The 21,190-nt window shown below is 46.4% G+C and overlaps 2 protein-coding genes across 5 annotated transcripts in view; one reads left to right on the forward strand and one right to left on the reverse strand.

Annotated features, from left to right (window-relative positions):
• Positions 1-19,746, reverse strand: part of HTT (huntingtin) — a 241,735-nt gene extending 221,989 nt beyond the window's left edge. For 3 of the 4 annotated variants that reach the window (XM_077301601.1, XM_077301602.1, XM_077301600.1), the window contains exons 1-7: positions 19,409-19,742; positions 16,973-17,056; positions 13,940-14,060; positions 10,650-10,709; positions 7,487-7,566; positions 6,020-6,158; positions 928-1,069 (exon numbers count right to left, since the gene is read on the reverse strand). In XM_077301601.1, the coding sequence (XP_077157716.1) occupies positions 928-1,069; positions 6,020-6,158; positions 7,487-7,566; positions 10,650-10,709; positions 13,940-14,060; positions 16,973-17,056; positions 19,409-19,551 (769 nt within the window). In that variant the 5' untranslated portion in view covers positions 19,552-19,742. Of the gene's footprint in view, positions 1-927; positions 1,070-6,019; positions 6,159-7,486; positions 7,567-10,649; positions 10,710-13,939; positions 14,061-16,972; positions 17,057-19,408 lie in introns of all 4 variants that reach the window. The other variant, XM_077301603.1, reaches the window with a different exon arrangement.
• A 57-nt stretch (positions 19,747-19,803) lies between these two features.
• Positions 19,804-21,190, forward strand: part of NOP14 (NOP14 nucleolar protein) — a 44,298-nt gene continuing 42,911 nt past the window's right edge. Inside the window, exon 1 of the mRNA XM_077301604.1 lies at positions 19,804-20,199. Within this exon, the coding sequence (XP_077157719.1) occupies positions 20,059-20,199 (141 nt within the window). The 5' untranslated portion in view covers positions 19,804-20,058. The remainder of the gene's footprint in view (positions 20,200-21,190) is intronic.

The raw sequence follows: 21,190 nt of genomic DNA on the forward strand, positions 1-21,190 counted from the left end.
TACAGACTGTTTAGGGCTTGAAAGGTCAAAAGCAAAACTTTGAACTTGACTTGGTCTTCAATCTGGAGCCCCTGCAGCTAGGAGAGCACAGGTCAAATATGTGCTTTCCATTGGGTCCCAGTAAGAAGGTTGATTTTTATACCCTCCTTTTCACTACCCAAAGGAGCCTCAAAACAGCCTCCAATCGCCCTTCCTTCCTCTATCACCAACAGAGGCAGGTCGGGCTTAGATATCTCTGAAAGAAGTGCTCTGTGAGAACAGCTGTAACCGAATTGTGACTAGTCCAAGATAACCCAACTGGTTGCATGTGGAGGAGTGGGGCATAAAATCTCCACCACCTCGCCTGGCCTGCCCACATGGGGGGGGGGGGGGCTAGTACCTGTTGTATTTTTTGTACAATGGGCTTTTTGCTAGTATAATATATAAGAGTGAAGTCCTCAGGGACCAAGAGCTGAAGCACTTTCCTCAGTGGGCGGCATGCATCCATTGGGAACTAACCAGGCTCATCAGATGAAGTTCTGGAACTCTCCAGATAAATGAAAAGCAGTCCGGCAGGGTCTCTGCTATCCCTTCCTAGTTCTGTTGTGAGGCACTTGCACACCATCAACTATCAGACCCTTAGAGGTCAGGAGAGGTTTCCTTCTTTATGATACTGGCAGGTCAACACCAAATTAAGGCTTTACAAAATGCGCTACAGCAGGTTAAATTATTTTCCTTGTATTGTGTGGACTAATATTTCATTTGCTGTATCCATGGATATCAGTGGCAGCACCCTCTATGGTTGTTTTTCCCCAGGCCCCAGGATAACAGAAATTGCTGCTCATCACATCTGGGGAAACCAGAACTGCTTTAGAGAGTAATGAGTGTTTATGAAAGAGGCTTGGATATGGCTACCAGCCCAAAAAAGCCACGGTTTTTCCACCTTACCTAGAAGTACATTCAGTAGCCAAGTATAGAAATACTGTGTTCTTCGTGAATGCTGGCAGATGCTCACGGCCGATGCAGCTGCTGTTCGACGAATAGTAGGAGAACTGCTCTTGAGGTTACCAGCAAAAGTCTTCAATAAAGCCTATAGACAGAAAGTCAAATCTGCAAAGGTCTAAACGTAACAGGTAACTTTTTGGTATTTTAATTTAATTAGACTATTGCATGCTGGTGCATTATTTGTAAAACTAGATCAAAGCCCGTCCCTAAGCACAGGCTTTGAAGGGCCCCCCCAGGCGCGGGCAAGCGTCCTTGCCCCGTTCTCCCAGCATCCCCGGGGGCCTCACTGCTTCAAGGGCTGAGGGGAAGCCATGCCCGGCCGCCTCCTGCCCCCACCTGGCTCCCGGCTGCCCCAAGAGCTTCCAAGCAGGGCCGCCGCGTGTGCAACGCGGCGGCCATGCTGGGAGGCCCCAGGGGAAGGCATCCCCACCCGTCCTCCTTCCCGCCTGGCTCCCGGCTTCCCCGGGGGCCTCCAAGCAGGGCTGCGGCGTCTTCAATGCGGTGGCCCTGCTTGGAGGCCCAAGGGGAAGCCAACCCCAGCCGCCGCTGACCCCGCCGGGCTCCCATCTCACCGGGTGCTGTGGTGCTGCAATTTCCCTGATCTGTGGTGGGAAAAAACTCTGCTGAGCACCTTAAGTGGGGCAATTTCTGACCTGCTTGGCCAACAATCTCATTTCTCAAATGGTAGAAATATTAAGCCATACTCGACTCAATACAGACCAACAAGGAAGAGTTGGTGAATGGGGTGAAGGAGGTGAGGATCCTGGGAGGGGGCAGGGTGACCATGTCTTCCTAGAATTTCTTATTAGATGGGGGGTTAAGGAAATTCATAGTCATCTGCATGTTAGATTTTTGTAGACTCAGATATAATTAACGTCACCCCTTGGACAAGAATGCTGGAAGAGAAAGGAGCAAGTGACAGGTGATCGCTCCTTAGAGTTACTGCAAGCTCAAGCCCTGACTATTCCAGCAAGACGGAATCATGGTAGAGGATCCAAGAAGCCTATTTGGATGAACAAAGAACTTCAGGAATAGGTAAGGAAAAGGAAATGTTCAAGGAACAGAGGGAAGGACAGAGCTCTAAAGAAGAGTATCTACAGATTACTAGGCACTAGGCACTAGGCACTATCAAGGAGGCCAAAGCTGGGCATGAGATAAGACTGGCCAGGGAAGCCTACTATAACAAGTTTCTTCAGATATATGAGAAGCAAATGAGCCAAAAGGCCTGATGTTGGGTGAATTGGAAAGAGGACAGGGAAAAAGCAGAACGGCGCAATACCTAGAATCATAAGAGTTGGAAGGGAAGACCTGCACTATGCAGGACACTCACAACCCTCTCGCTCATCCACTGTAACCTGCCACCCCTTTGCATTCACAGAATCAGCCTCTCCGTCCGATGGCTATCTAGCCTCTGTTTAAAAATTTCCAAAGATGGAGAGCCCACCACCTCCCGAGGAAGCCTGTTCCACTGAGAAAACGCTCTAACTGTCAGGAACTTCTTTCGGATGTTTAGACAGAATTTCTTTTGAATTTATTTCATCCCATTGGATCTGGTCCATCCCTCCGGGGCAAGAGAGAACAATTCTGCTCCATCCTTTCAAATACTTGAAGACAACTATCTGATCCCCTCTCAGTCGTCTCTTCTCCAGGCTAAACAGACCAAGCTTCCCCAACCTTTCTTCATATGTCTTGGTCTCCAAACCCCTCACCATCTTTGTTGCCCTCCTACAGCTTGACATCTGTAGCTGGCAAAATTTTGGAACAAATAATCAAACACTTGAGCAGCTGGAACTGAGAGCTGTGATTTCTAAGACTCAGCATGGGTTTCACAAGAACAAGTCATGTCACACCAAACTTATCTCTTTTTTTGAGAAAGTGGCTACCTTGCGGGATCAGGAGAATGCCGTGGACATAGCTTATCTGGATTTCAGTAAAGCTTTTTATAAGGTTCCATGTGATATTCTTGTTGACAAGTTGGTAAAATGCGGTATGGATCCTAATTCTGTCAGGTGGATCAAGAACTGGTTGACAAATCGTCCCCAGAGGGTACTTGTTAGTGGTTCAGCATCTTCTTGGAAAAGAGTGACAAGTGGAGTACCCCAAGGATGTGTCCTGTGGCCTGTGTTGTTCAACATATTTATAAATGATTTGGATGAGGATTTAGAGGGGATACTTATTTAAATTTGCAGATGATACTAAACTGGGAGGGGTAGCAAACACAGCTGAAGACAGCAACAAAATACAGGATGATCTTGATAGGCTCGAGAAGTGGGCTAAATGGAATAAAATGAAGATCACTAGGGACAAATGTAAAGTTCTGCATTTAGGTAGGAAAAACAAAATCAGCAATATAAGATGGGGGAGACTTGTCTTGGTAGTAGCATGTGCAAAAAGAATCTAGGAGACAACTGAGAGGGGATCTGATAACCATCTTCAAATATTTAAAAGGCTGCCATATGGAGGTTGGAGCAGAATTGTCCTCTCTTGTCCCAGAGGGACAGACCAGAACAAATGAGATGAAATTAATTCAAAAGAAATTCCATATAAACATCCGGAAGAAGTTCCTGACAGAGCGGTTTCTCAGTGGAACAAGCTTCCTCGAGGGGTGGTGGGTCCTCCATCTTTGGAAATTTTTAAACAGAGGCTAGATAGCCATCTGACAGAGAGGCTGATTCTGTGAAGGCAAAAGGGTGGCAGGTTACAGTAGATGAGCAATTGTCATGTGGGTGTCCTGCATAGTGCAGGGGGTTGGACTAGATCACCCATGAGGTCCCTCTCAACTCTATTATTCTGATTCTAATGATGTTGCATTAATTGGAGGGAGGTGAGCAGAGGAATGCCACAGAGCTCAGTACCTGGTCTGGTACTTTTCAACATTTTTATCAGTGATCTGGATGAGGGGGTGAAGAGACTACTCATTATATTTGCAGATGATGGCAAATTGGGAGCGTGAACACCACAGAAGATATAGAGTTCAATAAGATTTGAACATGCTGGAAAAGTGGGACAATGAGAACAAGATGCAATTCAATAAGAAGTGCAGAATAAGAAGTGCAGAATGAGAAGCATGCATACTGGGTGGGAGACTTCTGGATAGCAGTGCATGTGAACGAGATCTTGGGTAGTTGTGAGCTTGGGTAGTTATAAGCTAAATAGGAACCGACAGTGTCATGTGGTAGTAAAGAAGGTGAATGCAGTCTTAGGCTGTATTGATGTGTAAAAAACTGACAGAGTACAATGAGGATGATCAGGCCCTATGACGAAAGGCTGAGAGTCTTGGGAATGTTGAGTTTCCAGGCTTAATTGAAAGGTTGCCTTTTGGAGGAGGGAACATTTCCAGTTGGCAGCAGAGGATAGGACCTGCAGTAATGGGTTAATACTATGTGTAGAACAATACCAGCTAGATACTAGGAAAACATTTCTCACAGTCAGAGTAGTTCAGCAGGACAATCGGCTGCCTAAGGAGATAGTGAGCTCCTCCTCACTGGCAGCTGGACATGTACTTATCCTGGATGCTTTAGGCCAGGGGTAGTCAAACTGTGGCCCTCCGGATGTCCATGGACTACAATCCCCATGAACCCCTGCCAGTGACTGGCAGGGGCTCATGGGAATTGTAGTCCATGGACATCTGGAGGGCCGCAGTTTGACTACCCCTGCTTTAGGCTGATCCTGTGTTGAGCAGGGGGTGGCTTGCATGGCCTCTTCCAACTCTATGATTCTATGATTATTAGTTCTCCTTCTATCTATTATACACTACAAAAGACTTCCAACTTAAATACTAGAAAAGAATCCAAGAATGGAGACAGAAGGCAAGAACTCAGCATTTTATACTGCAGAATCACAAAAGAACAATGCCCATGAGACCCACATGGATTGGGTGTTACTTGTGCTCAGCTGCTCTTGTTCAGTCATCCATGGTCAGCAGCCAGGCAAAGCCCTCTAATACATCTGGGAGCCCCATTCTTTCAGACTGGGAAGAAATGCTGAAGAACAATAACCCTGTTCACATTTTATATTGAGCGCACATACAACCTGCCCCTATGGGAAAGCACCTGTCTAAAAAAGAGCCAAATACACTTTCACTCGACTAATTATACTGGGGACCAGTATGTGGATAAATAAGGGATTTGTTTCACATGTTCAGTTATGCATACAATGATCATAACATAAGTACACAACACGCATACAAAGAAAAGCACATGTACAGCACACGTGGATTGTCTTGTGAACAGGGCGGTGTGGCTTTCCAGTGGTCAAAATTATTTGAAGTGCAAGGAGGAGAGATGTGAGACAACATACGAAGAATATTGCTATTATTCAACTTCACAAAATGGAATAAAGATGGAGTCCTGCAGTTCTGGATATAATGCCAGAATAGGTCTTAACGTGTGTTATATTTCACCAATGCCAGAATTTATGCTATTCCCCAGGAAGTAGAACACAAGAGTATGATGTCTGGCAACCAATACACCTTTTTGCTTTTAAAGAGTAATGGGGTTAAAAAAAGAAAGAAAAAAAACCTGAGACACAAGTTTTCTTGCTCTGCCTAGATGCCAGCATGGACTACATCAGCTCAATAGAATCATGATGGTCAGTTCGTAGGCTGAGGAAGAGTCGAAAGCTCACACCTTGAATAAATCTTTGTTGGTCTTAAAGGTGGCACTGGACTCTGATTTTATTTAACTCTATAGCAGTGGTCCCCAACCTGCGGGCCGTGGCCTGCTGCCTGGCTGCGAAGGCCATGGCGCCGGGCCGCGGTTCCCTCCCCGCCCCCCCCGCAGTAAAAAACTTCTTACTGCGGGAGGGGGGGGGAGAGGGAATCAGGGCTGCGGCCGGGCCGCGCATGCACGATGCGCGTGCGGGGCAGTTGCCATGCCGGTCCCCAGCCTAAAAAAGGTTGGGGACCACTGCTCTATAGAACTTATTATTTGGCTTCCCTACCCAAATAACTAGTTTTCCAATTTTGCATACTGCAAAACAATTATGTAGTTATTGTTTGTGAAATTCTTACGTACTTTAAGTTAAAAGATTGTACCTTAATTTCATTGTCATTTGCAAAGTTTCCAAAAGCTGACATGATTTTTGGTATTGCTGCAGCCAGCGTCTCTTGCACTGACTCTTCAGGCCGCTTGCATACTCGTGTTAGGCAGGGTAACAGGTTGACTAAATAAGGTCTGTGGGGGAAAACACAAAACTTACTAAATTATGTTCAACTTAATTTGGAATTCATTGCGAGGCTAAATATTGATAAACATGAGCATAGATAGATGTTAAAGGGAATTAAGACAGATTTATAGATAATTGGTCTAGCAATGCCTACTAGTCATGCTGAGTGGAAAATCCATATACAAGCCTTTGAACATAAGCATGGGTTGGGGACTGACTTGTGACAACAGGGTCTGAAATGAGTTTACACATTGGGGCTGGGAGAGGAGCCCAAGCTGAGCATGACCACTTCCCCGGGGATTGATCGGCAAGGAGAAAGAGACCATGCGCTCAAATTCTGCCAAGGGCAGCTCCAGCTGAGGCAGCTTATGTATAGCCAAAGGCATCAATCATTATGGGCTTTTGACAAATTACTACTTAGGATCAATGAAATGGGTGTTCCTGAATTACTCTACTGGTGTCATGATGAACCCAGCAGACTATGATGTGCCCCACTGGAGACAGCAGTGGTTGGTGCATAACATTCTAGTTAATGGGTGCAAGGTTCAGGACTGCTGCCCAAATTCTAGCCATGGTGCCTCTGACTTAAAACTAATCCAATATCTGCATTAAACCAGGAGCCCAAAAACATGATAATAAGTCTGTGCAACAGAAACTCTAAAACCTTACTTGCTTTCAAGAGTCTCCCCTTAGAGCAGTGGTCCCCAACCCCCCGGACCGCAGCCCGGTGCCAGGCCGCGGCTCCCTCTTCCCACCCTCCCCCCGCAGCGAGAAGCTCGCCAGGCTGCGAGCAAATCGGCCGCCGAAGCAGCCAATCAGCTTGCGGCCCAGCTTTGGGGGGGGGGGGAGAAGCTTGCCGGGCCGCAAGCTAATTGGCCGCTTCGGCGGCCGATTTCCTTGCGGCCTGGTGGGCGGGGAGAGGGAGCCATGGCCGCTGGCGCAAACACGCATGCGCGGCAAGTTCACACCCCGGAGCGGCGGTCCGCGGCCTGCAAAAGATTGTGGACCGCTGCCTTAGAGTGTTCAGAATCTTGAATCCTTGGGGTTTATATTACAATAACTGGGCCATCTACACAAAAAGGACAAACCAGATAGCCTATTGGTCATGGAAGGCAGAATCATTGATGACTACTTGCCAGGCTGAGACTACATTACGCTGACATCAGCACTGCCCTAGAAGGAACCCTTCTTAGCAAGTCCATCTAGATATTCCCAGGGAACCTCCTCCACTCTTTCCAGAGAACCCTTCCTCTAACGCAGTTTCCGAGAGAGGAAAGTCACCTTCCTACCCTCAGTCTGGCTTGACAAAAACTCAGGCTTAACATAGTGATCTCACCGGCATTTCAGGGGGCGAACAAGATGTGCAAGTTCAGCAAACCTCCAAAGGGCAGCACGCAGACTTCGAGAAGCACCATTCTAGCCAGATATAATTGAAAGCCTCTGTTAGCCATATTTTAGTCAATGCTTTTGATTTTACAAAGAAAATGAGATCCTGTATGGGTATAGAAGAGACCTCTAGTTAAGTATATCTAAGGCAAAAATTCATTTCAAAAGCTGAATCCACCGGAGATTTCTAAATCCAGAAGATATTACCATGGACAGTATAGAATTTATCCACCTTCCCCTCCTGCTGTATTATGTGACTAGCTCAAGGTCACTTAGCAAGCTTCCATGGCAGAACCTGGGTCTCCCAGATGTTAGCCCAACATCCAAACTACACCAGCACATAGGTCTTAATAAGTTTGTATTTTGATCCCCCTCTTCATAATCAAGACACCTTTAAAGATGGCTTGAAAGCCTGAGGGGTCGCCCCCCCCCTCATTTTTTTCTGGACTTCCACCTCTGTCCCTCCATCCTTGTTTTATTTGCAACATAGAGTCCAGTACTTGCCTAGGAACATCTGTATGGCAGTTGCCATGATCTTGTTTAAATTTTAATGGGCGTTATATTAGGGGGGGTTAAATTTAGATTTTATTGTTTGGACTATTGTAATTTTTATTATGACTATAAGATGCCATGAGTCAGCCTGGCCGAGAACGGTGGCCAATAAATCACAATATCAATCAATCAATCAATCAATCAAATGCTTTTATTTCTCAGTCAGCAACTGTGCTGCAAGAATCCAGAATTCTTGATACTGTGTTGCCACAGAATTTGTGAACTTTTACTTTTTGATTCACAGACTTTGCATAATGTACAGATTCAATGGATAAAGAGCACTACACTCCGCCACCTCCAATTGGCTGGTGATCCCTGACCCCAAAGAAGCATGTCGGACCTCAACAAGGGCCAGAGCCTTCTCTGTCCTGGCCCCCAACTGGTGGAACGAGCTCCCTGAATAGCTGTCGCTGTCCAAACTCCCACAATTTGGCAAGGCCTGTAAAAGGGAGCTCCTCCACCAGGCATCTGCTTGAGGCCGACCAACCCAACAACATCCGCTGGTCATCCTTCCCCCCCTACTTACCTAATGGCTCTGTCAAAATTACCGTTCCTGTTGAAAAATTGTTCTAGGTGATATGTTATGTTATGATTGTTATTTGTTATGATGTTCTATGTCATTTATCCTATGACATTTTTATGTAAACTGACCAGAGCCGTACGGAAGGGCAGTATAAAAATCAAAATAAATAGAAAGATGCTTCTCAACTTGCACACATTCTTTCTCTCAGGTGCAATTGAACATATGCCTCTCAGTTCCTAAAAGATGAACAAGTTGACCTTGGAATTATCACTGTTGACCTTGGAGCTATCATTGAACTCAAACTTCTTAATTCTTCTATTGGGAGCTAATTGGGAGCCATTAGCAAGATTCTGATAACTGCCTCAATCCTATCTCAGCTACAATTGCCCAAAAAATCATACATCTGAACATTAACAAAACCTTTCTGGCAATGAACATCCTGCCTCCCCACATTTTCTCTACTTATAAGTTTAGCTGAGAAAAACTCTATTCCATTACATCTGATGAAATGTGTTTGCAATGAAAGCTTGTATCTTGAATAAAACTTTGTTGGTCTTAAAAGTGCCACTGGACTCAAACTTTGTTTTGTGCTTCAGACCAACATGGCTACCCACCTGAAATCTACATTCTTGTTTCCAGATATGTGCATTTTCAAGCTTTCATCTGGTTTGATTGCAGTAAACAGAGAAAGGAATCAGAGGCCTTGCTTCCGCTCCAGCAGACTCTGAACTGCACTACTACATCGTGTATCTGACACTACTTTCCAGTCCCAAGAATACTAATCTACTGACATACAACAGCAATTCTTACCATCATTATTATGTTGATATATCTGAACTTCACCACTGACAAAATCTGTAGCAGTGTTAAAATAGACTCAGGCAAGCAGCTGTTTTGGTCTGAAGCAACAGAACAAAGCCCCTGCTCAGCCAGATTTTGGGAAATCGCTCTATTTTATAAAGTTCTGCTTTTTTACTCTCACTTCTTGGAACCTTTTCAGGCAAGAAAGGCATTACTCTTGGCAAGGCTGAACATCTTCCCTTTGAGTGTGAGCCATGGCAGTGGAAACACTTTCCTTGCATGGTTGTGTGGTTCCTGATACCCTTCTTCACATTAGTCTGCCTTTGATTCGGGAATATATAGACAAGACGGAATTGTAGCAATGAACTACAAATGACCAATGCCCTGCTACATGGAAAGGATTACGCTCTACTGTCCAAAGCTGCCAATGTACTCTGCTCAAGGTGAAGATTTCATACTCTCATCCTGTTAAAATCATAAATTATGCATTGGTACTTCTGTGTATATTTGTCTGAGTACTCATTTGAGCTGTGTTTATCTGTATGAATTTGAGTTTCCTTTATGTCATTAAAGGTCATCTGTTTCTGTAACAGTCTTAGATCAGTGGCTCCTTTAAGACAAGAAAATTTATACCTAGAATCAAACTTTGATGGTCTTAAAAGTGCCACTGGGCTCAAACTTAGTTCAAGTAAGAATATTAAGCAATGTGCATTAATACTTCATTAATCCTGTTACCAGCATGGTATAGCAGTTGAATTCTGGTGACCTTGGGCTCGTCACAACCCTGACATAGCTGTTCTGACTGAGCAGTCCTATCAGAGCTCTCTCAGTCTCACCTATCTGCTGCGGGGAGAGGAAAGGGAAATTATAAACCATTCTGAGATTCCTTCTGGGAGAGAAAGGCGGCATATAAAAACCAACTCTTCTTTAAAAAACATGAAAGGCTTTTTCAGTTTTTCCTCAAGATATACATTTTCGCTAATCCTTGCACTCATTCATAACTCAGCCTTCTATCAAACTAGCCTTCTGTATCAATTCAGTTTTCTTTCTAACTAGGCAACAAAGAAATCTCTTACCCAGTAGCTACACAAATTTCAGGATTACAACTCCGAACACTGAGTTACCTTTAGTGCATACACTGTAAGTACTCTTTAAGTGTAATTTTCACATGACTGCACTTTTTGGATTCATATCCTTTTATCATAGCAAATGTAAAACGACAACAGCTAGTCCTCACCTTTTTAATCTCTTTGTAGAGTTCTAACTGCAACCTTGGAAGGTTAGAATCCATCAAAGCCTGGAAGAAAAGCAAACCATCAATTCAACCAATAAGCCTTCTTTCACTGGGTTCTGATTTGCAGCAACTAGCTTGCAGGTATACTCAAAGCAGTAATATTTAACTCTTGATCTACAAAGACAGCTGTGAAAAATAGCAGGCAAAGACACAGCCCACAAACCCAACCACAGCGCTCCTGGGAGAGATGGACTCAGAGGAGAAGACTCAGTGGTTCAAGAGCTTTGTCCAGATGCAGAGACAAATGGGTCACTACGGCTCTTACCAGTAAGCACTACCATTCTTATACATGTGAATAGTTTTATTTATGTATTTTGTTAAGTCATTTCTCTCCTGCCTATCCTTTTGACTCAAGAGGTCCTACAAGTCACAATTCACTCATTATAATTTAAAACCAACCGAATAACCCCCTGAATGAACCCTATCCCCAGAAGATGCCGTTAAAAAATCCTGGCAAATAAAATGGCCTCGCAGCACCTCCTGAAGACTTCTGAAGACACTTCTTACATTAGTTCTTAATCTGAGGAAGAGTGCTTGCACTCTAAATCTCACGCCCTTTATAAATCTTTATTGGTCTTAAAGGTGCTACTAGACTCTGATTTTTCATTTTATTAGTATTGCATTATTTGTTTATACTTATCCCTGGTTATAACTCTTATTTATTCCTCAAAGCATTTTACAGCTGCTGATGGAGCCACCTTGGCTTCCTCAAGCTCCTTCCATCTTCTCAAGGAAATGGTTTGTGATTGAGCCTTCAGTATTTCACTTTTAAGAAACTCCCAACACTCTTGGATTCCCATCTCTTTATGTCTTTCTGACCACTGGACTCTACCCAAAATGCATTTAGTCTGTTAAAGTCTGTTTTCCTGAAGTCCAGTCTATATTTCCATGTAAAGGTTTTCTCTTTCCCGTAATTGAAAATTCCAAAAACACATGGTCACTACTACCAAGTGTGCCCACTACTTCCACCAAATCTACCAGTTCTTCCCTTGTTGTTGTTGTCAGGTGTGAAGTCGTGTCCAACCCATCACGACCCCATGGACAATGATCCTCCAGGACTTCCTGTCCTCTACCATTCCCTGGAGTCCATTTAAGTTCACACCGACTGCTTCAGTGACTCCATCCAGCCACCTCATTCTCTGTCGTCCCCTTCTTCTTTTGCCCTCAATCGCTCCAAGAATTAGGCTCTTCTCCAGGGAGTCCTTCCTTCCCATGAGGTGGCCAAAGTGAGTTTCATCTTCAGGATCTGGCCTTCTAACGAGCACTCAGGGATGATCTCTAGGACTGACGGGTTTGTTCGCCTTGCAGTCCAAGGGACTCAGAAGAGTCTTCTCCAGCACCGGAGTTCAAAAGCCTCAATACTTTGACACTTGGCCTTCCTTGTAGTCCAACTTTTGCAGCCATACATTGCAACTGGGAAGACCATAGCCTTGACTAAACGTACTTTTGTTGGCAGGGTGATGTCTCTGCTTTTTAGGATGCTGTCTAGATTTGCCATAGCTTTCCTCACGAGGAGCAAGCGTCTTTTAATTTCTTTGCTGCAGTCCCCATCTGCAGTAATCTTGGAGCCCAGGAAAATAAAATCTGTCAGTACCTCCATTTCTTCCCCATCTATTTGCCAGGAATTGAGAGGGCCGGATGCCATGATCTTCGTTTTCTTGATGTTGAGTTTCAAGCCAACTTTTGCACTCTCCCCCTTCACCCGCATCAACAGGCTCATTAGTTCCTCTTCGCTTTCTGCCATTAGAGTGGTATCATCTGCGTATCTGAGGTTGTTCATATTTCTCCCTGCAATCTTGATCCTAATTTGTGACTCATCTAACCCCGCCTTTCTCATGATGTGCTCCGCATACAAGTTAAATAGGCAAGGCGATAGTATACAGCCTTGTCGAACTCCTTTCTCAATTTTGAACCAATCAATGATTCCATGCCCAGTTCTCACTGTTGCTTCTTGACCTCCATATAGGTTTCTCAAGTTCTTCCCTATCAAGTCTAAAATAGCAGACCCCCTGGTTCCCCTCTCTACTTTCTGGGAAATGAAGCTGTCAGCAAGACAATTTAAGAAATTAATGGAGTTTGTATTTTTAGCAGAGATGGTCCTCCAACAGATATCTGGGTAAGTAAAATCTCCCATGACCACTATTTCCCCCCTTTTGGAGAATTGTGTAATTTGGTCTTGCAGTATCTCATCCAAGTCCTCTGACTGGCTTGGAGGTCTATAGCAGACCCCCATCATAATACCACTCTCATTTCCTACTCCTTTTATATTTACCCAAATACACTCTAATGAACTTTCATGCTCAGGTACCTGTATTTCTTCAAAAGTATAAAGATTCTTAGCATATATTGCTAGACTTCCCGTCTTCTTTACTTGTCTATCCCTTTTGAATAGATAGTACCCTTCAATTCTAGTATTCCAATTGTATTATCCCACCAAGTTTCTGTGATTCCTATTAGGACACAGTCCCCTTCCTCTATTAGCAATACTAGTTCCTCCAGCTTGTTTCCCATATTCTGCGTATTAGTGGAGAGACATCATAATTCATCCTTTCCGTGCCCCGTGGTTTTGGTTTTTGAACTTCGTTGTAAGTTAGTAGTTCCCTGCTTATGTGCCATTCCCTGTAGATTTATGTCCTTGTTGTTTCCCTAATTGATCATGTACGTCCCCAGGTCAAGTAGATAAACATGGCCTAGGAATTCCATCCTGAGAGCCTGGGGACTATGGCAGAGGATTTTAGCTTTCCCTTCCTTGCATATAAGTATCCTGATCTAAAACCGCCCCAGTGAGCCACTGTTTGGTCCACTGGGAAAACTGAATATGTACCAATAGCTGCACAGAAGCTTCCTCAGCAAGTATGCATCACCCTAAGTGCTATGGTCCCAAAATGAATCAGGAGCCTGCACAAATGGGAATTAGATCTGATCAAGGATCTCCCAGACTATGCCTGTAAAAAAGACCTAGAATCAGTTGGGGAATTTTTTTTGTACAGTGAAATTCTCAAACAGAAACCCATCCATTTATCCTTATCATACTTGCATCCCATCTCTCTTCCTTCATGAGACTCAGTGGCAGAGTTCCCAAGTGGTCTCCAATCCAATAATGCCTGTGTGGTTGCCATATCATGCGCCTTCCCAGAACGAAACACACAAAAAGCTTACTTTGTTAGGAGATGGATATATAAGTATCCCATAACAGAGTAACATACAAAAATAAAAAATCAAATATAATTTACCTTTATAACTTTATTGAGACATTCATCAGCAACCATCCTTACATCTGATTCTGCATCATCGCTACAAAGCAAAAAAAGTTCCATAGCAATGCCCAGCAATTTCTGAAACTCTGGAGAATTTCTAAAGGAAAGAAGCAGAAGTTAAAACGAGTAACACCTACTTAGCTAGTACAGTTTCTGAAAGTATTTCTATACAAACGCTTAAAATGCAAATTTAAATTATCACTAAACATAATAAAGTTCAAGTTGACAGGTCAGTCTCTACCTGATTGGTGCTCCCTAGAGGTCTGCCACCAACAGAGAGCACTCTGCCAATGCTGACACTGGAATATGGGGGACAGCCCTCAAATGACTGATCTTCCTCTGGAGTTGCGGAGAGAGGGTAGAAATAGGAGAGAGTATCTGTTACCAGCTCACATGTGGAGTCCCACAAGGAGAAGTCCTCTCTCCTATCTTATTTAACATCTTCATGCACCCTCTTGCTCAGCTGATGCAGAGGTTTGGGCTGGGTTGCCACCAATATGCTGATGACACCCAGCTCTTCTTCCTAATGGATGGCCACCCTGACTCTCCCCAAGAATCCTTAACCAGATGCTTGGAAGTAGTGACGAAGTGCCTCAAGTAGAATAGTCTGAAGCTCAACCCTTCAAAGACAGAGGGTCCTGTGGCTGGACAGGAAGGGACCAAGCGAGAAAGCGTGTTTGCCCACCTGGATGGAGTGCAACTAGCAGTAGTCCACTCCACCAGAAACCTGGGTGCAATACTTTATACCTCCTTCTCTATAGAAGTGCAGGTCACAAGAGTAGTATATCAGGCCTTCGACCACCTATGCCAATCCAAGCTACTAGTGCACCTACTTGGCACCAGAACACCTAGCCAGAGTGTTCCACGTGATGGTCACTAGACTAAATTTCCGCAACTATGCAGGCCTATTCTTATCCTTGATCTGAAAACTACAATCGGTTCCAAATGCCACAACCAGGATCTTCACAATACACCATGGGGATCCCATATCCGGCCTGCACTCCATCAACTCAGCTAGCTTCCAACTGAACTCCAGATTAGACCTGAGAGACCGTCTCTCTGCCTACACCCCCAAAAGAGCTCTGCTACCCGCCTCTGCTACCACTCTGCTACCGCCAACTGGCTAGTAATCTCTGGCCCAAGGCGTATGTCAGACCTCATCAAGGGCCAGAGCCTTCTCTGTACTGACCCCCACTTGGTGGAATGAGCTCCCTGAAGAGATCAAGGCCCTGATCAAACTCCCAGAATTCCGCAGGGCCTGCAAAAGGGAGCTCCTCAACCAAACATTTGACTGAGGTATACTTAACCTAAAAACATCCAGTGGTCCCCTCCACAAGCTGAATGATTCTGACTAGGGCTGTGTGCTTTGGCCTCTGAAACACACAACCCTAATTCTGACTCCTCCAGGATTGTGTTAAAGTTGCTCTATTAAAATTGTTTAATGAATTAATTATGGTAATTTGTTAAATTTATATTATTGTCAAACTTATAATTACTGTTAGAATTGTTACTGATAGGTTGTAACTTATTTATTATACGATATGATGTTCCATGTATCCCATGATGTGCCATGTAAACCACCCTGGGCTGCATGGGAGACCAGTATAAAAATGTAAGAAATTAAATAAATAAAATGACAGCCAATCAGTTCAAATTGCATTCTGCCAATAAGGGCCAATAGCTCAAACTGCACTTTGCCAATAACTCACTCCCTACCTGACTTAAAATTGTGCGCAGACAGCCATGTAAACTCTCTATCCTGGGACTATAACTCATGAGTAAGTCATGGCCCTCATCCAGCAATGGCTCACCCTGGTAGTTTAGCCCCAATGAGGGAGCTCTCAGCCAGGAAAACAAAATAAGGAATCAGCTCTCCACCTCCAACTTCCTGCCATTTTCAGAAATTTGCTGGGTGAAAGAGGAGCCAGCCTCATAGCATGCCCTGCTACGTTGCCCTGGCCTGGTCTCTTTGAACTCTGAGTACATGGGGCGCGGCCTCTGCATGGGGGGTATATGTAGGAAGCCCAAAAACGGCCCTCTGCTGTCCATCTGGGGGCACAGGGCGCCCAGGAAAAGGCTCTGCCCTGTGAATGCTTACTCATGAGTAAGTCATGTGAGGTTTGCAATCTGAGAAGGCAGGAATGCTTTGGGGGTAACCACAGGCAATTGCAGCAGGGGAAATAATGCTGATGTGTTGGGACTGGGGAGATGTAGACTTCCCCTTTTCACATGGATGCCCCCTTGGTCTTGCTGCAGTCTTTCCAAGACCACCTAGGCATGCGGAGGCCCAAGCCGTCCAACCCCACCCCCACCCCTCCGGCTTACCTCCTGGCCCTGGCGTTCAGCGCGCACGCTACTCCAGGGCAGCCCAGCATGCCCCGCCCCCATGCATACACGGGGAACGGCAGGGCATCCTGCCCCACCGCAACAGCACAGCGGCAGCACACAATAGCTGCCACCGTGCATAAAAGCCCTATATGGCAAATAGTGGCACAGACAGGGTTGCTCCGAGGCATGAAATATGCTGAAGAAGACAAAGAGTTGGTTTTTATATGCCACTTTTCTCTACCCAAAGGAGACTCAGTGGCTTACAGTCGCCTTCCCTTTTCTCCCCCCACAACAGACACACTGTGACATGGGTGAGGCTGAGACAGCCTGATATCACTGCTCGGTCAGAACAGCTTTATCAGTGCTGGGGCAAGCCCAAGGTCAACCCAGCTGGCTGCATGCCGGGGGAAGAGGGAATGAAACCCGGCTCGCCAGATTAGAAGTCCGCACCCCTAACCACTACACCAAATGGGCTCTCTTTATTTATTTTTCTCCAGCTTCCCTGCCTCTAATCAAGAGAGGATTTGCTTCATAAAAGACCAGATTGAAGTTATGTATCAATAGCTTGCAATTGTTAGACTAGCATATAGACTACCATATAGAACTCATAAAAAATGAAATTATCACATACATCATCCCTTGAAAGCACAACAACAAACTCCCCCAAAACATTTAATTTACCTTAGAGACTGAGCAACTATATTTTCACATATTGTTAGGCAATGATTCACTCGATCTTTCTTGCTGGTAGAAAGGTCTTTCCTTCTATAATAAAAGGACCAAATTTAAAATTATTTCATCAAATGTAAGATGAGTAATTAGCAATTGTATCCATCTAATATTTAAGCTTTATCTTAAGTATACTTAGGCAACTTCTCCACATATATGAAAAGGGTTCTGATTCTTTTCTCAAGACAGTTCATATTGCCTATGTGATTCCTTAGATGTGGTTTCTTAAATTCTACATACATCCTGGCAATAATTTCCTGTAATGGAAAAGGGCAGTTGTTGTGTCTCAGACTGAATGTGTCTCCTCTCTGGCTTGCCATCTCTCTGACTCATTCCTCTTCTTTGGTACCACCCTTTCTGTGGAAAGTTCTTTTGAAAACTATTGCCCAATGCCATTAGTACTGACCAGATCAAGATTCTGTTATTACCACAAACTTGTGAATAGTTGATTGGTTTATTTTTACAATTGTTTTGTGTCCCAGCTTCTTACTTTTACTATTCCTTATTAAACTAAGATAATTTTACTGAAACCTCTTTAAATATGATACTGAATTACTACATTATACTTTTAAAGCCACCTTGTAATTGGTAACAAAACATATACATTTTAATTAAAATAGTAATTTGCCACAATCAACTCATTGTGGCAGTACAAAAAAGCAGACACAACAACCAAAGGTTTTACTTTGTACTGAATTTCTTCTTTTGCATCCTGATATTCACACAGGGACACATATGTAATTATTATTACACTAGAAGTAAAGCCCATTGTATGTAGAAATACAATGGGCGCTAGCCTTTCCCCACAGGGAGCCCCTGGCAGCCGCAATCCGCGCGGCTGGTGGGGGCTCGCTCGGGCAGCGGCCTGATGTGGCAAGAGGCGCTCCGTGCGGCTGCCGGGGCCTCCCTTGCCGGCGGCCTGACCCATCGGAGGCGCTTCGTGCCTCCCGACACATCAGGCCGCCGGCAAGAGAGCAACAGCGAGCCGCACTCCGTGCGGCTCGCAGTTGCTCCCTTGTTGGCAGGGCGGAAATCGGTCGGCCCAATCGGCAGGCGCCCGGCCGATGGTCTGTCCGGAGGAAGGGGCCAATCGGTACCCTTCCTCATCCCGGACAGAGCCCGCCCTAACTCCTCCCCCTAAGCCCTTACAGCTTTATTCAGTCTGTGTTAAGATATATAAACTACTTTTGCTCAAAGAAGTCACCAAACTTTAGTTCTCAAGACATAACACATACTTTTCTTGTACCTGCTATCTTAAAAAAAGTGAAATTCAAGAATGTAATACAATTAAATATAAGCCAAATCATTACATAGAACTACACTTAAAAGATGAAAACAATAACACGATTCTGGAAAAAAACTTGCGTGATCTAGCCTAGTTTTTTCCTAACCATCATCAGAACCTGGCAGCCAATCCCTAAGGACAACCAGGAATGCTGTGGCATTATAGTTCGACAAAGATCATAAATAGGAATAAAGAGGAATAGGCTGCCTAAGGAGGTGGTGAGCTCCCCCTCACTGGCAGTCTTCAAGCAAAGGTTGGATACACACTTTTCTTGGATGCTTTAGGATAGCGATCCCCAACCTGTGGCCCACGGACCACATGTGGTCCTTCGACTAATTGGAGGTGGGCCACGAAGGATGCCTTCTCCCCCCCCCCCAGCCCTTTACAACCCACTTTGGGTGTCACTGTTTCCCATCACTCCCAGACGGGACTATCTCGTTGCAGAGAAACAAGCTCAGGGTTCCCATTGATTTGTCATTGTCATGAGTTAAAATTTCCATGAAAATAAAATGTTCCTTATGTTCATTGTTGTGGCGTGTCTGTATCTTATTTTGAAGGGATGTTTAAACATTAACCATAGCGATCAGAGAGCGTTAGGGCAGTGGTTGAGAGTAGAGGAGTAAACTACCCCCCCCACCGGGCCTCAGTAAAAGGCGTTGAGTGGTCCCCGGTGATAAAAAGGTTGGGGCCCACTGCTTTAGGATGTTTAGGGCTGATCCTGCGTTGAGCAGGGGGTTGGACTAGATGGCTGTGTGGCCCCTCCCAACTCTAGGATTCTGTGATTCTAAATCCAGTTCCCTCGTTCAAAGGCAAGGTCTCCAGGGATCAGGTCCTCCTATGACACATTTCTACACGTAACGTCCCTTATCAGCTACACAAGCTATTTGAGATGCCATTCCTTGTTGATTCCCCGCGGCATGAGGGGCTCATACAAGACAGTCACACTGAGGCAAGCAGAAGGTCCCGGGCTCCATCCCTCGCCAGTGTGCGGAGTCCGGGCTCTCCGCACGGCCCACTAGTGAGGACGGAGGCCGACGCGCCACACCCCCCTCCCCCCCGAGGGTGTTCCGAGGCCCCCGCCCCTCCCCCTCCCTCGCACTCACGGCCGTGGCGGCGGCGGCGGCGGCGGCTCCTCAGGGGGGGCGGCCGGGCCTGGCGCGGCGGGGCTCTGCTGCTGCTGCTGCTGCTGCTGCTGGAAGGAGCGGAGCGACTCGAAGGCCTTCATGAGCTTCTCCATGGTGGCCATAGCGCGGGAGAGGAACCGGAGCGCCGCCCTCCTGCCGCCCTCTCCGGGGCCAGCGACGTCACCGACGGGCCGCTCAGGGGCAGGCGGGCGAGGCGAGGCGCGGAGGCTGGGCGCCCTCACTCCGCCACTGGCCCGGCGCCATCTTGCCCACTTCCCGTCATCCTCCGGGACATCTTGCCAGCCGCCCAAGACCGCCCAGACGTCAGGGAAGGCCAGGAGCGCGAACCAATCGGAAAGGGAGCTTAGGAGAAAACCCGCCTCTCTCCCGAAGGCTGGGCCACCGGATTGGCTCGGCCTGCGCCTATCTCCGCAGCCACCTGGTGGGACCTGAGCGGCCGGGTGAGACTGAGGCGGGAACACGGCCAGCCCAGCGCGCATGCGTCATCCTACGGCGGCCGCTCTGCCAGGCGACTTCCGGGTCTCTGTGGCCCTGGCGGGCGGTTCTCGGGCCGCGAGCTCTTCCTTCCTTCCTTCCTTCCTTCCTTCCGGTCCGGCGGCGCGGGGGCCATGGGGAAGAAGGGCGGCTCGGGGGCGCTCGGCAACCCCTTCGAGGCGCGCGTGAACAAGCAGAAGTTCCGCATCTTGGGCCGGAGGACGAGGCACGACGTGGGGCTGCCCGGCGCCTCGCGCTCCAGGGCCCTGCGGAAGGTGAGGCCGCAGGGAGGGAGGAAAGGAGGGAGGCCACGGGCGGCGCCCAACCTTCCAGGTTCCCCCCTTGATTTGGGAACCCGGCGGGGAAGCCTCGCAGAACGCTTCTGGGGCGACAGAGCGGGGCTTTGGGTCCGGGAGCACTTCGAAGCCCTGCTTTTGTGGGCAGGCACGCTCTCTCGGGCTCCCTTGGAACTACATTCACATGGATAGAGAGAACGGGGGGGGGGGTAGTCAGGATGCAAAAGTAACGCAGCAAGCAGTATAGCCGAGGGTGCACTAAAGCAGTCGATAAGACCTGTGCATGGCGGGAAATTAGCATGCAAATACAAGACTTAATAGATACGTCTGGATAAGAGTTCAATCTGTTCAAGGACAAGGAACAGTGTGATGAGAAACAATCAATAAAAGCCTCATGTTTGCATCAGTTTTGGGTTCATAATGCTACCGCAATGAAGTTGCTGAAACAGGACTTAGACTGATTCTGCACAGGCAGAAAACACCGGTACTCATACAGAAGCAGGGTTAATTCCCACTTCCATACAACATCAGCTCTTCCTGGGCCTGGCAGGTCTACCAAAGGGGCCAACGTGGCCTCCCTGCCTACACCATCCTGGCAGGGACAAGAAATACCCCAGTCAGCTCCGTGGTGCTTCACAGTGGCATAGGGCCAAATGGGGCATTTTGTTTATTTGAACAAAGGCAGGATTGTGTTGTTATGCAATCCCACCTTTGTGCAAATATTCCTCTCCCCACATGGTGGAACCTTTCAACACGGGCTGCATTGTGGGGATGCAGAAATCTGGGGTGGATAGGGTCTACCACTGAAAATAGTCCCCCGTGGGAGCAGCAGGGCATGCTGCTCTGCTACAACACACCGCCAGCAGCCTGGAGCGGTGCAGCTGGTATAGAATCACTATTAGTGGAGTTCATTCTCCTGTTGCATCCCCCTGCAACTCTACACAGAGATACAAGGCAGGATGTGGGTCAA

The sequence above is a fragment of the Paroedura picta genome, chromosome 10, assembly GCF_049243985.1.
Source record: "Paroedura picta isolate Pp20150507F chromosome 10, Ppicta_v3.0, whole genome shotgun sequence".
NCBI lineage: Eukaryota > Metazoa > Chordata > Lepidosauria > Squamata > Gekkonidae > Paroedura > Paroedura picta.